Raw genomic sequence first — 24,065 nt, forward strand, 5'->3', positions numbered from 1 at the left:
AAGCTATAGATATAAGAATAAGATTTCCGGTACGCTAGGGATATATAACTTAGTATTATAGTTACGAATAGAGTAGGAATTCTAAGACTCTATAAACTTATCTTCTATAATATATATTATCGGAGTACATACGGTAAGGAAGGCGATTTGATCTACTACCTCTATAGAGTTATATAGGTCCTCGTCCTTTATCTAGTTAAAGTAAGTACGCTATCGATTTAATACTACCCTTACCTATTTACCGTAGAGATATTCTATAGTATTGTTAGCCTTAGTAGTATAGAACTAGAAGGCGTTATTAAACGCTAGTACTTTACCGGCCTCTATCTTATATACCTAAGTATAGAGGTCGGCTAGTATAGAGGTTTTGATACCTATATTAGACCGGACTATTTAGGGTTACTATCTAGTTATAAATATAAAGTTGAAGTACTACGTAAAGGTTAAGAACTTCGTCTTTACGATAGTACTAATATATACCTATAAGACTATATAGAAGAATATATCGATAGCGATATATACCTATAAACTAAACTAGCGCTCGAACTTATATATAGCGTCGATAGATATTATATCTCTAGGACTAATTACTTTTAGACGAGTAGTAAACACTCTAGCCCGCTTTTACTAGGGCTAGCGAGATATAAACAGTAGAGCTACAAGCCTTAATACGATCTTATAAATACAATTCCTACGTAGAAAGGTTAGTAAGTATTGTAGCAAGTATAGTAGCGAGTATAGTAGTAAGTATAGTAGTAAGTATAGTAGTAAGTATAGTAGTAAGTATAGTAGTAAGTTTATCCTAAGTATTATCCTAAGTATTATCCTAAGTAGGTACGAGTCCTATAGCGAGTAGTAGCGAGTCCTATAGCGAGTCTTATAGCGAGTCCTATAGCGAGTCCTATAGCGAGTCCTATATCGAGTCTAGTAGCGACTCCTATAGCGAGTCCTATAGTAAGTCCGGTAGCGAGTCTACTTAGGAATATAGCTACTCTTTAGAGCTTTAATATATAGTTTATTACGTATATAATTTATCCGTATCTTAACTAAGTCCACCGGGCTAGATAGTCTAGCCGTTTAAGTATTATATTATTATCTAGAGTTACTAGTAAAAAACTCGACTACTATAATAGCGGTAGATTCGATTAGAGTATAGTATAGGGGATTCTTTTTATCTAGTCCTTTAGATATAGTGGAAATAGCCTATATATTCTTTTAATAGCCTCGTACCGGAGGATCTTAATATATAAGTAAAATACGGGTTATTTCGTTAATAATATTATCTTATAGCTACTCTATAGCCTACTAGTAAAATAGCTAAGTCGTAATACACCTCTTATCTCCGCTATTATAAGTAGATTATCTATAGCATTGGAGGAACTAAGCGTCGCTATAGGGTAATATTATTAATATATTATTTTTACTCTAGATAAATAACTTAGTACGATTTTTAACTCGTAAGGTACTTAGAGAACTACTGATATCTTCTTTTACTCTATAATAGATTTTACTACTTCGCTATATCTAGGTCTAGTCCCTAGTATTCCGATTATAGAAGAGCCTTACGAGTACTACCGTAAGTCGCCCGTATAATATAGCGAGTATACTACTTTTAGAATATATATACCTACTAATATAATAATACTATCTCTAGATATATCTAGCTAGTACTTTATACTTATAGCCCTATCTTCTACTATACAAGAGTACCTTATGTAGTATAGTCTTAATCGTAGTATTAACCTTATCTATATTCTCCCTCGATACCCTTCTATAGAGACCTATCTTATATTATAGCCTTATAAGCTAAACTTACGAGATAGTAAAACTATCTAGTTATAGTATAGCTACGGTCTTCTTATCTCCTATATCGTACTACTAGAATAACTCTATAATCCGACCTCTTAGTATAAGCTCTTTATCTCTTAAGTAGTTCCTTTTAGGGTAGCGTATAAGGTCTATCTAATATATTTAGCGCTCGTAGGTACGGGTTAGGATAGTAATGCTATAGTTCTACTATAAGGACCGGATAATATCTTCTTAAGTCTTGCCCTACTATATCTAGGTAGTAATCTCGTCTCGGTAGGGTTCTAGTAATAGTACTAGACGTAGTATAATAGAAACAATAATAATAACGATATAATACGCGCTACGAGTCTACCTACGAGTATAGCGGTAAGTCTATAGATGATAGATATAACTTTATAGATTAATAAAACCATAAAATGTTAAGAAAGTCGGCTTGGCGGAAAGTCACGCTTGGGCGATCGCCGTTGCTGGAGCGCCGGCCGAGCGCGTCACAAGCGCGAAGCTCAAGGTTCATTGATTGTTTGTCGGCGAACATGACATTTGTTCCACTCGTCGTCATAAACCACAATGTTCGCGGGCCCAGGCACACCCAAAGCGCGCTCAATACGCACTGCACCGTCGACCACACCAGTCGTGCCCGTGCCATCGTATCTCCTGGACACGGTGCAGTCCAACACTCCGTCGGGACCTCCGCCGGGAGGTCGATCGGCCTTCAACAGCTCCTACAATCCTGGCAAGAAGAACGCCGGTTATGGAGTGCCGGACGAGTCTGAGTACTATGAGGATGAAGACGAAGACGTGGAGGCCGAGGACGACGACCTGTTTGGGAGGCAGTCTCTCTTGAGCTCGCGTGGACCAGCCCACTCACTGCGAAGTTCAATAGGCGCATCGCAGTCGCGAGGCATCAAACGAGACCGCGGGGGACAGCCAAAGGAGACGCTGGAAAAGAAGCACGGCCCGGTCATGAGGTTCAACACCAGAGGGAAGAAAGCGGCCCAGCTGAAGGAACCAGACCATGTGATACTGGAGAGCGAGCGCATAGTCGACGACGTGAATGCGAGGATACAGCGACAGCCTGGCCAGCGTGATGCACTTCTTGCGGATGCCGCTTCACAACTGACAAAGCTGTGGAGCAAGGCCTCCAAGTCAGCCACCAAGCCCGGCGGCATTGGACCAGAGTCGAGTGATGGACTGACCAAGGCAAATTACCTCGCGAGTCTGTTGCTCCAGCTCTACTATCCGCATTCCACCAAGGCGACGCCCGCGACTCGGAACCCTCGATCGCTAACCACAACCGAACAAGCGCCCACAGCTGTGCCCGTACCGAAAGCGCTTCTCGAATGGCTCGAGACGTACCACGTGCCGTTCCCGGACGACTATGACTATGTGCGAGACTACAACCCAGCTCCATCTGCCCAGGAGTCGTTCTGGGACGTGGTGCTGGCGAACATCCTCCGCGGCAAACTCGGTCGTGCTGTAGGCTTGCTGAAAGATGCCGGCTGGGAGCACGCATACACGGCAGAAGAGGACCATGCATACGAGGGCTACAACGATCAGCAATTGGAATACATCGACGAGGCGGTCGACGACTGCGTCAGGGTGCTTGAGGCATGTCCTGGTCACAAATACGATGATTGGGATGTTCGGAGCCTGGATTGGACCACATACCGCCAGCGTGCTAATGCCATGTTCGAGAAGCTCGTTGTTCTAGCCGAAGGTGATGGCGAGCAAGAGGGGAACATGTTCGAGCGCAGTGTGCGAGGTGGAGGTCAGAGCCTTTCAAGCTCGGTGCGGAAAGCAGAAAGCAAGGTCCCTTATACCATATACGACAACTTGAAGGTTGTGTACGGGATTTTGTTGGGCTGCACTGAAGAGATACTGATGACAGCACAAGACTGGCTAGAAGGCTCACTGTACCTGACTATCTGGTGGGATGGCACGAGCGAAGAAGACATGGGCGCAAGTCTCAGCAGGAGTAGTATGCGAAGAAGCGCGATACAGTCAGATCGTTTGGTGGACGGGTTCCCTCTGGATGCATACCGACGGAGGTTAGCACGAGCTTTTGACGACATTACAAAAGACGTCGAGGAGCCAAACAAGAACGAGAAGAAGGATCCCGTCTTCGAGGTCGACACGCTGGACTCGATACAGCTCGGGCTTGGATGCGTGCTCGAAGGCAGCGTCACAGAAGCCGTGGAGCTACTTCGGACCTGGAGCATGCCAATCACCGTGTCAGTCGCAGAACTTGGTACCCTCGGCAGATGGATCCCTTGTGCACGACCAAGGAGTAGAGGTGGCTTCGAGTTTTCTAGGGACAATCTCTTAGGCATGTCCGCTCCTGGAGCGCCGCCACCGGATGACCTCGACCTAGATGAGCTTTTGAGCGAGTACGCAGATCTGTTATCCGCCAAGAGAGAGGTAAGAATCTTCGAGTCCTGTCGCACTGTACATACTGACACTTCCAGGTTGATGCGAAAGAAGGCTGGGAGCTCTCAGTCGCGGTGCTGAATCGACTTGATCAAGCACCGGCTGCAGAAGATAGGATTGGTGATCTGCTACAACGACTTGACTTAGCAGAAGAAGCTAGAGTTGGCAAGGTCTTGCAGGTCTGCGATGAGCTTGGTCAGGTCGAGCAGCGTCGACAAATCGCTGAGGTACGTTACATGTCCTTTTGTCAAACTCGAGATCAAGCTGACATGATTACAGCGCTTTGCAGACTCGCTCGATGAACAAGGCGTACAGGCAGCTGGCACAATACTGACGTACTACGCTCGAGCACAAGCAGATACGAAGCTGAAGGAGAGGATATCAACCCTGACAGCATCATGCCTAGCACAATCCGCTGCATTCCCACCGCAAAACGAGCTAGACGAGACTCTCGCCGCTCTCATCAGCAAAGACCGACCAGCAATGAAAGCGCTTGCCAAGGTTGACCTCGAGGCGGCCACTCTGCTATCGTCACAACTTAGCGGATACGCCACTCTTCGCAAGTACTACGATCTCCGCGACCAAGAGATCTACACCTCACAAGGCATCCCCGTCGACCACCCACTCCGATCCCTCGAGCGACGCCGAGCAGCCGCATCCGCCCTCTTCGCCATCATCACAAGCGCCGCAGACTGCATCTCCGGCGGTCTCTACGACCCAGAAGTAGAATCCGTCATTCCCGCCGACGGGATCCTAACTCTACTCGGCGAAGCCCTCCCCCTTCTCGGCCAGCAGCTGAGAATCTTCACCGAACAGCACGTCTACACCCTCCTCGCGATCGTCGAAGCCTTCCACGCAAGCCCTTCGCGGATACAGGAGAATGCCGATAGCTTACTCGCCACGACTCTGGATCTGTATAAAGAGGAGACGAGCACGGCGTCTGGGGTGTTCAAGAAAAAGAAGTCGAAGACGGATTTGAGTGCGAGTAGTAGTTGGGATATGATTGGCAGTGTCATGGCGCAGAGCCAGAGCGGGAAGGGCGTGAAGACTGAGCGCGCTTGGGATTGGAGACGGGGTCTTGTTGGGAGTGGGGAGGATGTTGACAGAGCTTTGGTCGTACGCTTGGTGCGAGAGGGACTTGTTAAGGAGGTTGCTGGTGGTTGGGGTGGGAGGCTGAATTGGTAGAGTTTCTAGAGAGATTCTCGACGAGACGTGAGGAACTCGCAGTCATGATATTGCGGACGCTCCACGGTTTGGCGAAGCTCTTGTCAGCATGGGGCAATTAATGGAATGATACAAGACCAGATCTGGTTCGGTAGATGATGAGTCTGATTCGCCGTTCGAAGCTCTACGGAATACTGTCGGCCACTCTGATTCTACAATGCAAGAAAGAAGGACAAATGCATGACCGAAGCCAATGCGACTACCCCTAGCACGAAGCACCAGTTGGCACACCCTCGCAATCACTGCTCTTCTCACCGCCAGTGATGCTGACGCCCGACCAAGTCCAATCGCTGCACGAAGCGCACAGGATGTAAACCTCCTCCGCATCATCCGCGACCGATCCAGTAACATCCGAAATCGTCAAGTCAGTGATCGGCACACCATCAGTAGGAGTACCAGTCGGCGAGCCGTTCTCGTAATCCTGCTGGATGACAATGCCGTACTTGGCAATGCTGCTGAGCGTAATTCCAGAGTATGTAACATTCTTGACCGAGCCCGTCGCGTCGTAAACAGTCTTGATCCTCACACCATTGTCCGAGTCCGAAATCGTGTTATCCGCAATGTAAACATTGGCAACATCGTTATCGCTGCGTCCACCGACAGATCCAATCGACAGACCATGTCCACCCGAGCAAGATCCGTCCGTGAAGGAAATGTCAGTACCGGAGTTGATGGCAAGGCAGTCATCCTGGTTCTTCACAGTCGCGCCGGAAATGTACACACCCGTCGACGAACCTACGTCAAAGGCATCGGTATTGTGACCCAGAGAATCGCCGTCCGAGTTCAACTCGTCGCCGGCCGAGTTATCGATCGTGACATCCTTAATCGACAAGTTCTCCGCACCGTTGACGGAGAAGCACTGCACTGGGTAATTCTGAATATTCAACGCCTCGATCGTCGAGTCAATGAGTTTGTGCACGTAGAAGAACTTCGGCTTGGTCTTGCCACCGTTCGAGCCCTCGCCGTCCCACCATTTGGCGCCGTTGCCGTCGATTACGTGGCCGGAGGCACCTGTGATGGTGATGTCGGTGCCGGAGAAGGAGATGATGGGGCCTTCCCATTCTTCGTACTCGACGGATGTGGTGCCTTGGAATTGGACTGTGGTGCCGTCGGTTAGGTCTGTCATGTCCAGAGTCTCGCCGGCTGGGATGGTGATGTCCTTGAGGACGATGTTGGTGCATGAGGCCTTGGAGGCGATGGCGGTGTCGGCGTCGGTGAAGGTGCAGCCGGAGTCGGCTGTTAGGGTGGCGGTCCCAGATTTGGATGAGCCTGAGGAGGCGATGGAGTTGCTGCTGCTGCTGCTCGAGGAGCTGCCAGTGGAGGCTGAGACCGCGGCGCTGGTGGAGTTTGAGCTCTTCTTGGTTGATGAGCTGGAGCTGTCATCGTCGTCGTCAGAAGAAGACTCCTTCTTGACCGAGACGACCGACCCAGTAACGATAGGTGCAGTCGGGTAGACCGCAGTGCCAGTTGGAACGATCGCGGAGCCAGTGCCCAGAGGAATGCTGCTGGGGCTCACACCGGTACCATAGCCTGGGACTGTGAAAGGGTACGACTTGGGCGAGTGCGTACCCTGGTGACCATGATGACCAGCGTGTGGACGCGCAACAGCAAACCCAGCGCCAGCGCCGAGAAGAAGTGCGGAAGTGATGACCTTCTGGTATACCATCTTGGAAAAGTATTCTTGGTAAAGAGTGTCTTAGCGCTAAGGCTTGGAAAGAATGACTGGGATCAGCACTGCTGTCCTGGAAGAATCAAAAGATCTTTTGGAAGTCTTGGAGGGAAGGGATGGCTACGGATCAGAGTGCTTGTGAGGACTTGGCTACTCTATACATCACGCACATGGCGTCCTCCCTTACAGCTCATGCTCAAAGTCTCGAACGGCAGGCGCGGGCGCGGGAACGCACGGGAGGCCCAACGACGGTATAGTTCGTCTCGTCCATATTGCCCGAACGAGAACTTGCAAATGAAGGAGGCTTCATCAGATGCGATGTACGCCCGGGAGTGGATATGTTTTGGTATGGCGTAGTCCATTGATTGACGGAAAGCTTTTCCCGATCGCTAGGCATACACAAGCATTGTGTCCAGACCGGTGACAGTGGGCGAGCCGAAGCTTGGTGCTGTAGTTTGCGACTGGTCGTGCGATATATATGAAACATCGGCTGCGAAGCTGAAGCAAGAGCATAGCTCAGTGTGATCCACATGCGGCGACAGGCATCTTTTCGGGATGGTCCGATAACGGCTATGCCGACTGCCGGACATTTAAGTGATCAAATATGGATTGAACACTGGCATGCCTAAGTAGTGCATCCGATCGCTCGTATGGACCTCGATTATAAAAACCAATCTTAAGCCGGCCTTGCCATCGGATGCCAGTGTGGTACGGCACTGTCAAAGTGTGCAAATCTCGTGATGTCTTCATCTTGTGCAGTGCCCGCATGGCTCGTTGCGTAAGAGCTGTCGCGGAACAAAGTCCACGTCAGCATAGATTGCTCAAAACTGCAAAGTGATTACAGTGGTGTACCACAAAGACGCATGTCACTTCACCTTCCAAAGAAGCTCGTGATCTTCGCGTTACCCTTGGTCGGCGTCTTCGCGATATGATTGTTCGACGTGGCACTTCGCGTCTTTGCAGTAGACTTCACAGGCGATGGTGTTGGTTGTTCCAGCTTTATCGCTTTCTTCACCGGGCTCTCTGCAGCCTTAAGAAGAGCATCATCGTCCACCTCATCGATTTCACGCTTGATCCCCTTCTCTACTTGCGCATTGGCAGCATCAACCATGTCCTGGTCTTCGAGCTCGGCGGTGTCTTGATTGATACTCTGTGACATCTCTTCCTCAGAGACACCATCCGGTTTGGGCAAGGGTGCGTTGTCTTCGGTGTTCTCGGCCTTCGTTGTGGTACCACGATTCTCCTCCGGGTCCTGCTTGATATCTGCACCTTCTGTTTTGACTTCTTCCGCCTTCTTCGCGACCTCGTTCTTGGCGGCTACATCTTTCGCCGTAGCCTTCTGGTTTCCAAAGAAGTTGGCAATGTTCTTCTTGTTCTCTTTGCTGTCGACTGGGATCACAAACGACGGGCTGTTGTTTCCAACCTTACCCACGCCTTTGTCCACCGGGTAACAGTCCAACTCTCCATCATATGGCTTCAACAGACTCTGAAGCTCCTTCGACCACCCGACATTGTTCGGGTCCAGCCACATCTTCATTGCCTCGCTACCAGGCTCGAGGATGACTGGCATTCGATCGTGCAAGAACTTTAGCTGCTTGTTGGAGTCCGTTGTAATGACAGTATATGTGTAGAGCTTCTCCTCGCTGCCTTCATACTGGACCATGTCCCATAGGCCCGCAAAGCACATCAACTGGCCGTCCTTGCGCTTGGTGAAATGAGGTATCTTCTCCTTGCCATTGTTCTTCTTCAACCACTCGTAGAAGCCCTCTGCGATAACGATACAGCGTTTCCGCTGCTTCATCGTATTCCACATGCCACGATTCTCGATCAAGCTGTCATCACGGCAGTTGATGGTCTTCATCTGGCTGCCATAATCCGGTGCTCTCTTCGTCCAGAACGGGATGAGACCCCACCGTGCTGCCTGCAGCTTGTACTTGGTCTCGCGTGTTGCTCGTCCGTCTACTGTTGGTTGCGATGGCACATTGGCCTCATTCGCCTTCTTTGGCGACGGACCTCCATCAGCATTACCGTTGTCTACGTTGTCGTCATTACTGCCAGCACCTCGGTCTGCAGTATTCGCCCTGTAGATCAGGCCATGATATCCAGGCGCGAAGTTGTACGTCTGTCGGATGCGATCATCCTCATCATCGGGGGCTTGCTCTGCCGGCATGTTCTGGTTTTCGAGATGCCGGCGTATCACCGAGGGAGCCATCGACAGCACGTAGCGTCCACACATCGTGCTCGTCCTACATTGTCGATGCAGTCATGGTAAAGAAGTGAGCTCATGAAACGCGACCTGACGCGCCACATCAATCAGTGACGCAATCGAGCCGCGAAATTGATGGACAGCCCTGGACCTCCATCAACTCCAATGCTCTGCCAGTGAACAAACATCAACATATACACAATGTCTGGCCGCCCTGTCCTATCTCTGCCCCTACGGCAAGCCTTCAGACAACTCCCGCGATCGTCCCGACGAATCCATAATGCCTCAGCACGCCCAACGTTCCAGCGCAGTCCAACCCAATGCCTCCACCAACGACGACATGCAGGCTCTTTCAGCGACAACGCGAAGAAACTCTTCCGCGATTCCCCTTTCTCCATCTCCATGGCCGCTATAGCAATACTCCTCGGAGCCGGCGGTGTAATGTACGCAAACTACATTTACCAATCCTACATCATCGCCTCGTTTCACAACTACCCCGAAGAAGTCGCCAAGAAGCTCCGCCGGGCAATATTTTACACGAATGTCGACCTCCAGCCACAGGAAGCGATAAAGTACTACCGTCAAGCATTACAAGTGGCGGACGAAGTAGGGATGGATCCCTTCAGCGACGAGATCATGGGTGTGAAGATTCAGGTCGCGAAGCTTATGGAGGACATTCAGCAGTGGCATAAGGCGATCGAGGTGCTGGAACGAGTACGAGCAGACAACTTCGCATGGCTTGCGCAACGCGGTGGGCTACCTGAGAACAAGAAGAAGAGGACGAACGTTTTGGCGAAGACGGTGGGCATCAGTGTAAAGCTGGGGGAGCTGTATGGAGCGCCTGCTATTTACGATCGGGAACTGGCGCAGGAAAGGTTGGTCTGGGCTGTGGAGACGGTTTTGAAAGAGCGCCAGCGAAGGCAGAGTCAGCAGGTGAATGAGGAGGAAGAGGGACCCTGGATGAACGATGAGGAGGTTGGTGCGGCGCTGGAGTCGCTTGCACATAGCTATGAGGCGAAGGACCAACACTACCTCGCGACACCACTCTTCCTCCAAGCATTGAGCCTCTACCCCAACAAAGATTGCCACCAAGTTATCCTCATGAACAACCTGGCCTCCAGCCTCGCACAGCAATCACCCCAAGCATCTCGCGAAGCTCAAGTACACGCAACGTCCCGCAACATAAATGAGCGACCTACAGGCCCGGCAGCATCGAAGGAGAGCATGATTGAGAATGCAAGAATATGGGCACAAAAGGCGCTGGATGTTGCAGCTGCTATCAAGCCTCCTGTTCGCAACGGGGAGTGTGATGTAGGATGCGCGGTGGCTTTGCACAATCTGGGAGAGTTCGCAGAGATGGGCAAGGATATCGATTTGGCGAAGCGAAAGTACCAAGAAGCAATTGGTCTGGCGCGAGCAATTGGTTTTCAGGAGGGCATTGAGCAGAGCTCCGCTCGACTGCGCGAGCTTGCTAAGGCAGGTTGAATTGGCACGCATCCTTGAAGATTCTCATGTCAACATGCGCTCCTTGCCGGTATGGTGTGGACCAGGGCCACTTCGAGCGACTGTGACTCTCCAAAGCAGCATTCGATTCTACGGCTCCGCTCCATGTCTTTGCAATCAGGATCGTGCCAATTCAGAAATCATGGCAATCGTGTCTATATCGATTCGAATCCGACAGCGTACAACTTCAGGAACATAAAATGCGGATCAGGCAAGTCATACCTGCAGTTTGGCTACTGGCAGTACGCACTGGTGAGACATATCTCTCCATCCACACATTGAGACTATGCCGGCAGCTCTGTGCATCAAGCGAGTCACGTCTTGCACATGGCGCATGTTCCGCATACAGTCCTGGGCATAGTTTTTACAACCCCTATTCTTCCACCTTTCCTCATTAGGAAGGATGTATCCACTGCTTGGCGTAGCTCACCACCTGGTGTGTCCTCCATTGTTGGCTATTACTGCCTCGCAGCGTTCTCGCATACTCTTGCATATACGTTGTATGTCCTCAGGTGTGAGCTTGGCCCATTCAATCTTGATAGCAGCTGTTACCTCATCTCGTGTTGTAGGAAAATGAGCACCTACCCTATGCTTAAGAAGAGCCCATAGATTCTCAATAGGGTTGAGATCTGGTGAATTGGCTGGCCATTCCATAAGGTGTAGGCCCTTTTCCTTAAATAGACTCACCGTTGCCTTCGCCTTGTGGATTGAGGCGTTGTCTTGCATAACAAAGCAGTCCTGCGAGCCTGTTGACACTCGCTGCTTCTCAATTGCCGTGTGGATAAGAGGGACAATCTGGCTACGATACACCTCACCGTCGACAGAGCCCTTCTCGAATATATGGACTTCTATAGGTCGATCTGCAGAGATACAGCCCTGCATCATACAGGCTGAGAACTTGCGGAAGCGTGCTGTAAGACAGTGTTCGTGATAAGCCTCATCTGCCCTGCGTGTCACATAGACCTGTCCGAATATTCCACACCTGAATGAAGCTTTATCTGTCTAAAGGACCTGAGCCCACTGCTCCACTGTCCATTTAATATGAGCCCTTGCCCATCGAAGCCGTGCCTCCTTGTGTTTCTCAGTCAACAACGGCTTGCGTGTTGCGACATATCGTGAGAAGCCCTCCCTCTTAAACGCAGCTCTTACTGTCCGGACGTCGCTGAAGATGCCCTCTATCGCGGCAATCTGTTCGTATCGCAGGCGGCGGCTGTTGGCATCAGTGGTGGCTCGATGGACAAGTCGCTGACGCTTGGAGGTGTTGATTACAGGTGGTGGGCCTCTCTTCTTCGGTGTGGAAGGTGGCACTCTTTCAAGCCGTGAGATTACTGAAGAGACAGAGCCTTTGTTAGTGTGAAGGGCGTCTGCAATCTGCTGCAGCGGCCAGTAGGGGCGTTTGTGAAGAGACCACATCTCGCCCTTCTCGAATTCGGTAAAGACGCGTCCCTTCGGCATGGTGGCGATAGATAGCGCGTGTGTGAGTGTGTGGATAATGAGATTGAAGGTAGCAACACCTTCTGAGATGGACATGGATAGCCGGAAGGGGTTAGCGTAAATACAGGGGTTGTAAAAACTATGCCCAGGACTGTAGTTCGCAAGCTGCAGTGCCGATGTCAGGCCGTTAGGCGCCAGGGTTGTGCGCTGCATGTCGGTGTGCATGAGGACGTGGAGGCATGACTTGGAGGTCGTCCTGGACTGAGATGGTCGCTCGTGAGGGTGTGGTACTTTAGGCTTGTAGGATGCCAACGAAGTCGTGGGGAGTGTCCATGGTGCGGCTGCATGTCTCGGGTGTTCGAGCTACTGGCAGGATTTGACCTCTCGTTGCGGGAGCGTTGGGGGTATTGGGGAGGCTCTTTGCCGTATGCAGGCATTCAACTGTGCTGGTTGTAAATGCCGTGGATGATAGGAAGACGATCAATCTTTGTTACTCCGAGGTCATGACGTTATGAAGATGGTCCTTGCCACTTCTTCCGTGGTATCTCAACATGTGGCTCGTCGTTATATGTGCAAGTTTGAAGTTCAAGTGCGGTGCTCCGATGTTGCACCGTGGAAAGGCATTGGCATGCACATGTGGTGACTTTGCATAGCGTAGGGTATCGGAGGATCTGATTACAAGTGCGAGAAGAGGCTCCCCTCCATGCTCGCGGCACAGCAATGCGTGGCTGCGGGAGGCGTTCGCAGCTGCTTTGTTGGTGTATCGGCGGGACGAAGAATTGGATCGGGTGGCGTGGTAGAAGTGGTATCGCATCAGCTGGGAGAGCTCTAGTTCTGCACATGACCGCAGCAAGCCAGTGTATGCCTCTCGTAGCAATACTGTGTCGATCGACCAGTCGTGCTGGCCGCGTACTTGGCTAGCATGCTGTGGTTGTCCTTGGTGCCGTGTCTTGAGATTGAAGCAACATTGCTGCTCGGCTGTAGGCTTTGGTGAGCAACGACGTGTCGTTTTCCCCGGTCATCAGAAAGCGGCGCCCTGGCTGCTAGTCATGATCTGGGCGATGTTGCTAGCTGTCCATGAAGCTGCAATGCAAAGTCATAAGAGGCGGGCGTGGGACGCAAGAGCTGCTGCTTGCTCGTGCAGTAGTAGTACATGTAGCTGCGGCGATATGATGGAGCATGATGATGATGATGATGATGGAGCCTCATGGAGGGCGGCGCGCTTCGTCGCTTGGGGAGTGCTCGGCTCACGAACTCTGCGGTGCTCGAGCTTTGATGATGGCCTGTTCGTCGTCTACGCTGCTTCTAGCGGGCTCTACCGCAAACCTTGGGCTGCGTGAATGTGTCGACTTCGTCTCATACATAGCGTTATACCGTTAGAGCTGTTCCACTCTGGCACGATGCCGTCCGTCGCATCTCATGTCCCGCGTTGATGATCGGAGCAGACTCCCTCATCCAAGGCACGAGTGCACTGCTGAGTGGCAGCGGGAGGGGCGGATGTGAGCATGCGGCATGTGCAGCAACGGGTCGGAAGGCAAGGGCTGGCCGCGTAGAACTAGTTCTATCGGCAGCTGGCTGTGTTTACTAGGCAGTTCCCATCCGGCCTGGCAGGCTGGCATCTATCCTGCATCTTCCGAAGAGTGTGGTTGGCTGGAGTGGAAGGCGAGTGACGCGACTAGCTGCCACTGCCACTGGCTGCTAGACGACCAGCATCCACAAGCCATCCAACCAGGATGGCCATACTTGAACTTCCCATCATCTTGCAAAAAGACGTCCCATTCTCCGTCGTTACTGACCTCTCCCACACTCACCACTCACCGCAGAGCTCCTAATTCTTATCCCACCACGCCATCCTTGACAAAGTGCTGCACTACATATCGACCCTTGTCGCACAAATCACTTTGCATGAAAACGACCCAAGGCACTGGGAACCGACTGTTGCATGCTCCTCAAAATGTAGTCGGCTGATTCGCACAGCAATTCCGAATTCATCACAAACGCCCACGCCCACGCCTTCCTAGTGCTTTCAGCCCAGCTCGGCATGGAATAGACGTTTGCTCCCATGTCAGTGTGAACGCCACCATCTTTATACTCACCCACAACGCTAATCTGAACCTAGATTTACATAACCTGACATCTTACTGCCTGCACCTGGAACATGTCGTCTTTGTTCGCCCTGCTATCACAGCAGACACCCAACTTGACCACAAGGAAAGGCCTGATTATCTTGGGCTTGCAGAACGACTTCGTATCGCCCACCGGAAAGCTCCCCGTCACCAACACTGGTTATCTGGACAGAATCCTCGCACTGGTACCGGCCTTTCGTGAGTTTGGCCATGTCATCTGGGTTCGCAGCGAGTTTGAGACTACCCGCCCGGTCAACGGTCTGGACACGCCCGGCGACACGGTGGTAGCAGGAGGCTCGGATGGCACCGAGGAAGAGGTCCCGGGCTCACCTGTCAGACGACCGTCCAAGAAGCAAAAGGTGAAAGTTTCACATCAAGGTGTGGTCGCAAGTACTGACAAGTACCAGTCCTCTCCGAGGTCGTCCAATACTTACTCGAAGCCAAAGATCGGCGAGGACGACGAAGAATTGTTCCTCAGTCGGACGGCAAGCCGCGAACCATGTTGCATTACCGGTAGCCGTGGTGCTGAGTACGCTGACCAGATACAGCCATTGATTCATCAAGGAAAGGACATGCATGTAGTGAAGAGCCACTACTCGGCCTTTGGCGGGACATCGCTGCTCATGAAGCTACGATCCAGACTGATCACCGAGCTGTTTATCTGTGGTAACATAACGAACCTGTCCGTGTACTCCACTGCAATGGACGCGGCCCGCTACGGCATGCACATCACTCTCGTAGATGATTGTCTTGGTTATCGCAAACAGGACCGACACGATCTTGCCATCAAGCAACTTCGTAACAACATGTCAGTAGAGACCGTGAGCAGTAGAAGAGTTCTCGACGAGCTTCGAAATCCGCCGGTAGGGCAGCAGTACGATGAAGAAGAAGAAAGCGAAGAAGAGGAAAGTGAGGCCGCAGAGTCTGAAGAGCTGGATATGTCGTCTCGGCCATCGAAAGTTGCAGACCCTGACGCTGCATTAGAGGCGGACAGTGATGACGACGATGAAGAGGTCTCACTACCTATCGTACGTCCACCCGAGCGGCAATTCGACCGTAGGCTCGAGTTCCGTTGGCGTAATGATTCTAAACACTCACTGAGTATAGCTGGAGGCCCGCGAGTCTTTAGCACTCAGCACTCGCAACTTGCGAGCTCTCGACCTGACGTCCAAAGCCACAGCCGGCAGCCGGCATCTCGAACCTTCCAAGGGCCAAAGAAGAACGACGTCAAACAGACGCCCCAGTCAACCTCCAGTGACCGCAGGCTAGGCAACATCGACTCACGTGAGTCACGAAAGTCTAAAAGATTGCCATGGCTCGACCTCATACGGAAGTCCTCAGACCAGGAGTCAGCGAATAAAACTTGCCCACTTCCAAAGCACCCTGGACTTCTTGCTCTTGCATCCACATGTTGCCTTTTAGACGCCACTGTTGCCGAATGGGAAGCTTTACGCCTGACGCAAGAAGAGAAAGACAGCATGGCCGAGCATATATCATACAGTAAACCATTCCTTGGCGCAGACAAGGCGGAAGAAAGCGCTGGCTCGAAGATGACCTACGATCTTCTACCTGAGGATATGGCCGAGAGAATCTTTGGCGAGCTGAAGGCAGAAGTGGATTGGCAATCTATGTATCACCACCAAGGCGCAGTACCACGCCTCGTCTGCTGTCAAGGGACTTTCGATCAAGACGGCTCCATGCCCGTCTACAGACACCCTTCCGATCAAACGATGCCCATTCAAGCCTGGACGCCTACTGTGGACAAAGTAAGGAGAGCCGCTGAGGCAAAAGTTGGGCATCGACTCAACCACGCTCTGATCCAGCTATACCGAAGCGGAAACGACTACATCTCGGAGCACTCAGACAAGACTCTGGACATCGCGCACGGCAGTAATATTGTGAACGTCTCCTTCGGTGCGCAGAGGACTATGCGTTTGAGGACGAAGCGGACGACAGAAGTTGGTAGCCAGAGGACGAACCATCCTGTACCAATGCCACATAACTCCATGATCACCATGTCTCTACGTACGAACGCAGAGTACTACCATGGGATCAAAGCAGACAAACGACCACAGGTAGAGTTGTCAGAAGCTGAGAAGGCGTACGATGGGCATCGGATCAGTCTGACATTCCGCAATATTGCAACCTTTCTGGACAGCGAGTCACGGCTGATATGGGGTCAAGGCGCGGTTGCGAAGACGAAGGATGAGGCACATCTTGTTACTACCGGTGACAAGGATGGCAGTGATATGATGCTAAAGGCTTTTGGGACAGAGAACAATACCACGAATGTGCCATGGATTGATATCTACGGCGAGGGATTTGATGTGCTGCATCTGAGGCCTTGAGGGCTTAGATGGGAGACATGTATTCTTGTATAGCTTGATTTTGCTCTATCAAGGTCATGCACTTGACTGTAGTGCTGACCCTTTCCCTTCTGTCGATATCATACCCTATGATCCGCGAATTCATGGCCTCCAGGTCAGCACTTTCCTCCTCTTGATCACATTCCTGTTTCCACTGCCTCCCTCGTTGGCACCCCATTTCCCACTGACCAACTTCGTCAAATCCCTTGTCCTACCAGACGACCGGCGTGGGCTGCTCCACTCGAACAACGTCGCATCGCTGTACGACGGCGAAGAATGTGCTTCTGTCGTCCCAGCCGCGGAATTGCTCGGGTCACTCAATGAGAGGGAGAGCGTCGGCTCCGAAGGCCCTATGCTGGTAGAGTGGCACGCTGCAATGCCGCTGCGAATGGAAGTGGCAATTGCAACTTGGCTGAAATGCCAAGTCGATCACTGCTTACTGCGCCGTCCTTTCGGCTTCTCACCGCTGACAATGGCTTTGAAGCCTTCTGCGATTGCTGTTGTGATGTCAGTCATGACGTGGCGATGTCTGGGTTTTGGAGAGAAGAGACGTACTTATCACAACAATCGCGACCAAATACTGCACCATTTGCGCGACCCAGCGCGCAGGCCACCACATTTTGTTCTCTGGATCGACATTGCCTGCGCCACGGATGAAAGCGCCGGATCGGGAGTCGCGGGACGGTTGCTGAGAGTCTGCCATTGTTGCGGGCATGGAATGAGTACATGTACCGGAGGATTGAAGCGTGCCTGACGGGAGAGCTCCTCTTTTTAAGCACGTTGGAGAGACCAAGGACTCCTACGCGGAAGGCTCGGAATGCTGAGTGGCAGTGTCGACTGTGCTGTGGTGAAGGCACAGCGCATCATCAAGCGCCACACTCGGATTCAGCTTTTGATCGGCGCATTGTTCGCATCTCGGTCCGATCGGATGGGCAAAGTGCCAGTTTCCTTCTGTTGTTTCATTCACTCACTTTCATTGCTACATGCTATCGTGTCATCTCACATGCTCGCGACAGATAGTGTCAGAGAATCGAGAATTGATGTATCCGCCTCTGATGGGTACTGCGGCCAACGTCCCTGGCTACGGGCAAAGGCCGACTTCGCTTCTGAATGAGGCAGGTGGCAGTGGTGTAGGAGGGGCATTGCACGCGACATCATTGCTGCTGAACTATCATACATGTACTCGCGTGTCGGCATCATCCTGACTTTTCCAGCAGATCGACTTTCTCTCTTTCTCGTGCCACAACTTTGCTTACCTTTCTAGTCTCACCACCACCAGCAAAGCACCACCCACAATGCCTCTGAACCCCTCCGCCCTCGCCCCAAGCGGCTTCGACTTCCTCTCCTTCTCATCCCGAAGATCAGTAGTCCACAGCACAAAAGGCATTGTAGCCTGTACACAGCCTCTGGCAGCAAGATGTGGTATCGAAATCCTCCAGAAGGGCGGCAACTGTGCAGACGCCGCCGTGGCAGTAGCAGCAGGTCTGAACTTGACAGAGCCAGGAAGCACAGGCATTGGTGGTGACATGTTCTGTCTGCTCTATAACGCGAAGACGAAGAAAGTGCATGCCATGAATGGATCGGGTAGAGCTGGTGGGAAGTGCACTCTGGAGACGATTAGAAAGAGTTTGGGATTGAAGGATGGGCAGTTCGGAGCTATACCGACTACGAGTGTGCATGCCGTGTCTGTGCCGGGTGCTGCGGCGGGTTGGGTTGATACTGTTGAGAAGTTCGGAAGCGGGAAGGTCACTCTTGCAGAAGTACTGGAACCTGCGGCGAAGATGGGCGAGGAAGGTTTCCCTGTTAGTGAGATCATGAGTAGCTATTGGCAGGAGAAGGAGGACGGCATTAAACAGGCTTCGCCTAACTTTGCCGAAATGCTGAAGAAGGACCCTCAAGCAAAGGATGGATGTAGAGCGCCACGGCCTGGCGAGATCATGAAGAACCCAACACTGGCCAACACCTTCCGCTTGGTAGGCAAGCAGGGCAAGGCAGGCTTCTATTCCGGCACTGTCGCAGAAGAGCTAGTCAAAGTCGTTCAAGACTTAGGCGGACACCTCACTCTCGATGATCTCAAGAACCACATGGATTTGGGTACGGAAGAGGTAGATGCGATCAGCCTGAAGTTCAAAGCCCAAGACATCGCCTCTTCCCATGGCAAGCACATGCACGACTACAGCTCCGAAGGCGTCGAGCTCTGGGAGCACCCGCCCAACGGTCAAGGTATCGTAGCTCTTATGGCATTGGGCATCATCGAAGAACTGGAAAAGTCCGGCAAGATCCAGAAATTCTCTCGCAAGGACCACAACTCAGCACCCTATATCCACGCCATTGTCGAAGCGCTCCGGATAGCTTTTGCGGACGGCAACTGGTTCATCGCCGATCCCAACGTCTCCAAGGTTCCGTCCAAGGACCTCATCTCGCCGGAATATCTCGCCGAGCGAGCAAAACTGTTCAACCCAGACAAATGCACGCCGCCCCTCGACCACGGATCTCCAGCTCACAGGTCCTCGGACACCGTCTACTTCGCTTGCACAGATAGCGAAGGCAACGGAATCTCGTTTATCAACTCCAACTATGCTGGTTTCGGCACCTGCATCATTCCCAAGGGATGCGGATTCACTCTGCAGAACCGCGCGGCTAACTTCGCATTACAGCCAGCTGATCACCCAAACCTCCTGGCTCCGAACAAGAGGCCTTACCACACCATCATCCCCGCCTTGATTACGAACGTCAGCGACCAGAGTCTGCACAGCGTCTACGGCGTAATGGGAGGCTTCATGCAACCGCAAGGTCACGTCCAAGTACTCATGAACCAACTCGTGTTCGGCTACAGTCCACAGGCAGCACTTGATGCGCCGAGGATATGCATCGGCGCTGGAATGCCAGATGCGGGAGATGTAATGGACCGGACTGTATATCTCGAGGATGGCATTTCAGATAAAGCAGTGGAGGGTTTGAAGAAGCTCGGACATAAGGTTGAGGTGGTGAAGGGTGGCAGTAGGAGTTTGTTCGGACGCGGACAGGTCATAAGGTGGCATAAGGATCCCGTCGAGGATCAAGGTGTTTGGAGTGCTGGCAGTGATCCTAGGGGCGATGGACATGCTGTGCCGTTGTGATGGGGAATGTCTGCTTTTCGTAGCTTTGCAGGCATGGGTGAAGCTTGTCCACGAGACTTGGTCTGTTCTCCTGAACATCACTTGCTTCTCGTCAAAGATCTTCCCAGGCTCGGCAGAAGCTCGTTCGCTGACCGAAAACCAGTGACAAGACTTTTTGAAGTGGGATTGATGCTTCCGGCCGGTGGTGCTACTGAATAATGAATTGCAGGTCTGGCATGTCTCGAGAGCGGACTCTCATGAAGAGGTTGGATAAAGAGACCTGCGATGGCCCATCTTCGTGACTCTGTTCCACCAGGATCGCAGCACCTACATAACGATGGAAGCCGTGAACAGGTCGTAGGACGTGTAGCTGCTTGGTAGACTGGAAGGCTACGATCTTGTCACCTGGCTGAAGTCCCACAAGGCCAACGCCGATAAAGTTCTCCTTAGCTCGAAAGCACAGACGTCCATGTAGCATTAAGCCAAGTGTGCATAGATGTGGAGTGGAAGCGGCGAAGTACCGCTCATCAAAGCCCTTTTCTACTTCAGTCGCCGGTGGCTCACTGTGCAGGTCACACGTCGGCGCTTCTTGTAGCATCTGCTTCCAATCCCAAGGACGAGGTTGCCACGAAGTGGTAGCGTCTGTCTTGTTTGCGTTAAAGAAACTGACAGCATCCTGGTATTTGGACAGATACTCGAGCACGGTCCGGCACAACAATACCGAATGGCCACAGTCTGCCGTTCGTGCCCAGTACTCTAATGCTGAGCTGTTGCTCGAACGCAAGCTTTCTTCGCCTGATGAAGGCACTGGTGATGCCTCAGCCGCGCGCCGGAACGCCGTTGCTAGGCATGTAGGAATTGGTTCGACAAGCTCAACTTCATCGATGACAGTGCCGGTCGTGGTCAGAATTGCAAGACTGGCATCCATGATTATATTTGATGGTCGGGCGGCACCTGGCTGGTCTGATCTCTCCCACAGCCTTTTGCTTGGTACTGGAAATGATAGAGGAGACTGTTTTGACAGGTCGACAACCCAACTTGGAAGATCGTTCACTTGATCGTGAGAGCGCAGCTCAAGCATGTCTAGACCGTCTTTCAGGCGCAATACGTACGCAGTCGTGTCCTTGTAGACCTCTGCAGCACTTTTCGTATAATCTGGCTTGAAGTCAGCGATGCCAGCAACCCTAAGTAAGCCATACAATGCGTATACCCCGTCGACGGGCACTGTTGTCTTGAAGCCTGATGAGTGTGAAAGTAGAAAGATAATGTGTCGACCTTGAGTGTTTGGCGTCTTGGCAGATTCTTGCTTTGCGTAACGATTGGTGGCTCCTCTCACTCTGTTCAGACGCGCCGCATAGTGTGCAGACTCACCAGTTCCTAGAGCCGAGAGCAGAGTGTACCAGGAGATGCTTTTCTTTCCACATATCACCATAGGCTGACTCGAAGACAAAGCAATCTCCTGCATGACCCATAGTCGGCGCCAGTAGGGCCGCTGCATGAGGTCAGTCACAGTTGACCAGCCTTCAGTTTCATAGTCCTCATGGCGGCCGCCAACATCGGATGGGTTCATAAGTGCTTTTCGACCAGCATACCAGGTCAGGAACTCGAGGGCGGATTCTCCGCTGTTGCGATTCTCTCCAAGCCACGCGCGTGTTCTGGTGGCTTTCTGGTAAATCTCATGCATCAGCGCGACTTGTGAGCTTCGCTCGGCTGTGTCTTGCTGATTGATGCACAACGCGTCGACCCACAGCGATCTCGGATGTTCCGTGCGCCTCATATGGCGGAGTGCGCTCTCCAGATTGCTTGTTACCTCGATATCGTAGCCATTGACTTTGATGTTTCTTTGCTCGGTGTGGTCGCTCCAGCAGTAGGACAGAGCATCGTGCTCTGGGCAGTCCCCCAGTGAGATAACGTGTAGTGAGCAGCACACAGTAGCATCGTGGTCGCCCCGAGTGGGTTCCAGGCGAAGTAGCCGGGTGGCATTTACCTGGATGGGAACTTCTGCATACACGGGATGCATCTTGAGGCTTGAAGTGTGTGTATGTGTGTGTGTGTGCCGATCATCGGGCCCGTGGCCTCAGAATCGACCCTGTAGCTCACGGTGGCTTCAGTAGCATGACAGAGGGCCTCAAGTCGGCGTCCATTGTGGTGTGCATGTAATGTGCACACGAGAAAACGCTGGAGCAGAGCGATTGAGACGGCTCCCTCGGTCTTGGGATGGATCATGGAGGTCAGGATGCACAAGCCGTGGCCCCTTTCGATCTAGCGCGATTCTGCAAGCTCGGTCTCGGTCTGCCCGATTTCGCTGGAGGAAATTGAGAGCTCGCTCCCAATCGCTCTTGTGATATTATTCACCTGCGACATCTCCTCTCCACCCACATCACAGCATCCAACATGGCCTCCAAGAATGCCTCCCGCGCCCTGCGCACATCGCTCCGCCAGCTCAAGGCTCCCCAGGTCCAGCAGCGATCGTTCGTGAGCGCCGTCAACGCCAGCAGACCCAGCCTCCAGCCAGCGCTCAAGGCCACACAATCTGCATTCGTGCAGCAGAGCAGAGGCAAGAAGACCGTCGACTTTGCCGGCGACAAGGAGGTCGTCTACGGTATGATATGCGACACTATGTGCGCCATACATGTGTTTCAATGGCTGACCGCAACTCCCAGAGCGCAATGACTGGCCGCGTGAGAGGCTCCTTGTATTCCTCCCAATGCCATTGTGACTCACATCACAGAGTCGCTGTTCAGGTCGCGTTAGGCTAACGTGCCACAGGAATACTTCAAGAACGACACTCTCGCCCTCATCGGTTACGGTTCGCAAGGTCACGGTCAAGGTCTCAACCTCCGTGACAACGGCCTGAACGTCATTGTTGGTGTACGAAAGGGCGGTGCCAGCTGGAAGGAGGCACAACAAGATGGCTGGGTTGAGGGCAAGAACCTCTTCGACATCGACGAGGCCATCGGCAAGGGTACCATCATCATGAATCTGCTCAGCGACGCTGCGCAGAGTGAGACATGGCCACACATCAAGCCAATGCTCACCAAGGGCAAGGTGCGCAAAAGAGTCCCATATGCTGCGATAAACATGACTGACACAATCAGACCCTCTACTTCTCTCACGGTTTCTCCCCAGTCTTCAAAGACCAGACCAAGGTTGAGCCACCAAAGGACATCGATGTCATCCTCGTCGCACCAAAGGGCTCCGGCCGCACTGTCCGCACCCTCTTCCGTGAGGGCCGCGGTATCAACAGCAGTGTCGCCGTCTTCCAGGACGTGACTGGTAAGGCTGAGGAGAAGGCATTCGCTCTCGGTGTGGCTGTCGGCTCCGGCTACATGTACAAGACAACCTTCGAGAAGGAGGTGCACAGCGATCTCTACGGTGAGCGTGGTTGCTTGATGGGCGGTATCCACGGCATGTTCCTTGCTCAGTACGAGGTTCTCCGTGAGAACGGCCACTCTCCATCTGAGGCTTTCAACGAGACTGTCGAGGAGGCCACCCAGTCGCTGTACCCCCTGATTGGCCAGAACGGCATGGACTACATGTACGCCGCATGCTCGACCACTGCTCGTCGTGGTGCCATCGACTGGAGCAAGCGCTTCAAGGACAGCCTCAAGCCAGTGTTTGAGGACCTCTACGACAGCGTCAAGACCGGCAAGGAGACTGCACGCACCATGGAGTATGCTGGCCGCAAGGACTACCGTGAGGCATTCGAGAAGGAGATGGAGGAGATCCGCAACCTTGAGATCTGGAGAGCCGGCAAGGCCGTCCGCAGCCTGAGACCCGAGAACAATTAAGGAGTCAGCTTCCGCATGACTCTAGCCATTGTCATCTCCTGACTAGACCTAGCCTCGGGAACGAGCGCAGTCTAGTCAGCCTCCTCCCCGAGCAGAGCGATCTGCTGCGGTTGTGTTGTTACATCTAGCTATACTCTACCTCTCGGCGTTTGACACAGGATCGGACGGAAGGAGAAAAGTCTGTAGAATAGTAGAAACCACTTCATGCCGCACCGCAGCGCGCAGTGCAGCTTCATTCACAAAGTTTTATTGGGTAGTAATTGCGCCTCGACGCCTTCGCTTCATCATATGCACGCCTTATTTTTCTCTCTGACACTTCCAGGCGGTTCTGTCGATCTAAACCACAAAGGACCTCCCAATAGCCAATCGTACCTGGTCTCTTGCGGAACATGCATCAATTCTTGCTCACCGC

General features: G+C 52.2%; 9 protein-coding genes across 9 annotated transcripts; 5 read left to right on the top strand and 4 right to left on the bottom strand.

Moving 5' to 3' along the window:
- Positions 1–2,376: 2,376 nt before the first annotated feature.
- On the top strand, positions 2,377–5,421 carry CLAFUR5_12152 (Nucleoporin NUP85; the record flags this gene model as incomplete). Its single annotated transcript, XM_047911300.1, has 3 exons — positions 2,377–4,227; positions 4,275–4,463; positions 4,516–5,421. 3 exons carry the CDS (start codon positions 2,377–2,379, stop codon positions 5,419–5,421), a joined length of 2,946 nt encoding a protein of 981 aa, XP_047767183.1.
- Positions 5,422–5,665: 244 nt separating this feature from the next.
- On the bottom strand, positions 5,666–7,126 carry CLAFUR5_12153 (Endopolygalacturonase 1; the record flags this gene model as incomplete). Its single annotated transcript, XM_047911301.1, has 1 exon — positions 5,666–7,126. The coding sequence occupies one exon, from the start codon at positions 7,124–7,126 to the stop codon at positions 5,666–5,668; it is 1,461 nt and encodes a 486-aa protein (XP_047767182.1).
- An 874-nt stretch (positions 7,127–8,000) lies between these two features.
- CLAFUR5_12154 (Abasic site processing protein) lies at positions 8,001–9,365 on the bottom strand (the record flags this gene model as incomplete). Its single annotated transcript, XM_047911302.1, has 1 exon — positions 8,001–9,365. One exon carries the CDS (start codon positions 9,363–9,365, stop codon positions 8,001–8,003), a length of 1,365 nt encoding a protein of 454 aa, XP_047767181.1.
- Positions 9,366–9,536: 171 nt separating this feature from the next.
- Positions 9,537–10,820, top strand: CLAFUR5_12155 (TPR repeat-containing protein; the record flags this gene model as incomplete). The annotated part of the gene is made up of 1 exon (XM_047911303.1): positions 9,537–10,820. One exon carries the CDS (start codon positions 9,537–9,539, stop codon positions 10,818–10,820), a length of 1,284 nt encoding a protein of 427 aa, XP_047767180.1.
- Positions 10,821–14,430: 3,610 nt separating this feature from the next.
- On the top strand, positions 14,431–16,746 carry CLAFUR5_12156 (DNA oxidative demethylase ALKBH2; the record flags this gene model as incomplete). Its single annotated transcript, XM_047911304.1, has 2 exons — positions 14,431–14,757; positions 14,806–16,746. 2 exons carry the CDS (start codon positions 14,431–14,433, stop codon positions 16,744–16,746), a joined length of 2,268 nt encoding a protein of 755 aa, XP_047767179.1.
- Positions 16,747–17,193: 447 nt separating this feature from the next.
- On the bottom strand, positions 17,194–17,479 carry CLAFUR5_12157 (uncharacterized protein; the record flags this gene model as incomplete). Its single annotated transcript, XM_047911305.1, has 2 exons — positions 17,194–17,261; positions 17,320–17,479. 2 exons carry the CDS (start codon positions 17,477–17,479, stop codon positions 17,194–17,196), a joined length of 228 nt encoding a protein of 75 aa, XP_047767178.1.
- Positions 17,480–18,059: 580 nt separating this feature from the next.
- Positions 18,060–19,883, top strand: CLAFUR5_12158 (Glutathione hydrolase-like YwrD proenzyme; the record flags this gene model as incomplete). The annotated part of the gene is made up of 1 exon (XM_047911306.1): positions 18,060–19,883. One exon carries the CDS (start codon positions 18,060–18,062, stop codon positions 19,881–19,883), a length of 1,824 nt encoding a protein of 607 aa, XP_047767177.1.
- Positions 19,884–20,070: 187 nt separating this feature from the next.
- Positions 20,071–21,882, bottom strand: CLAFUR5_12159 (Heterokaryon incompatibility protein 6, OR allele; the record flags this gene model as incomplete). The annotated part of the gene is made up of 1 exon (XM_047911307.1): positions 20,071–21,882. One exon carries the CDS (start codon positions 21,880–21,882, stop codon positions 20,071–20,073), a length of 1,812 nt encoding a protein of 603 aa, XP_047767176.1.
- Positions 21,883–22,256: 374 nt separating this feature from the next.
- On the top strand, positions 22,257–23,653 carry CLAFUR5_12160 (Ketol-acid reductoisomerase, mitochondrial; the record flags this gene model as incomplete). The annotated part of the gene is made up of 4 exons (XM_047911308.1): positions 22,257–22,464; positions 22,526–22,557; positions 22,632–22,910; positions 22,961–23,653. 4 exons carry the CDS (start codon positions 22,257–22,259, stop codon positions 23,651–23,653), a joined length of 1,212 nt encoding a protein of 403 aa, XP_047767578.1.
- Between the last annotated feature and the right edge of the window lie 412 nt (positions 23,654–24,065).

This window comes from Fulvia fulva, chromosome 10 (genome assembly GCF_020509005.1).
Source record: "Fulvia fulva chromosome 10, complete sequence".
NCBI lineage: Eukaryota > Fungi > Ascomycota > Dothideomycetes > Mycosphaerellales > Mycosphaerellaceae > Fulvia > Fulvia fulva.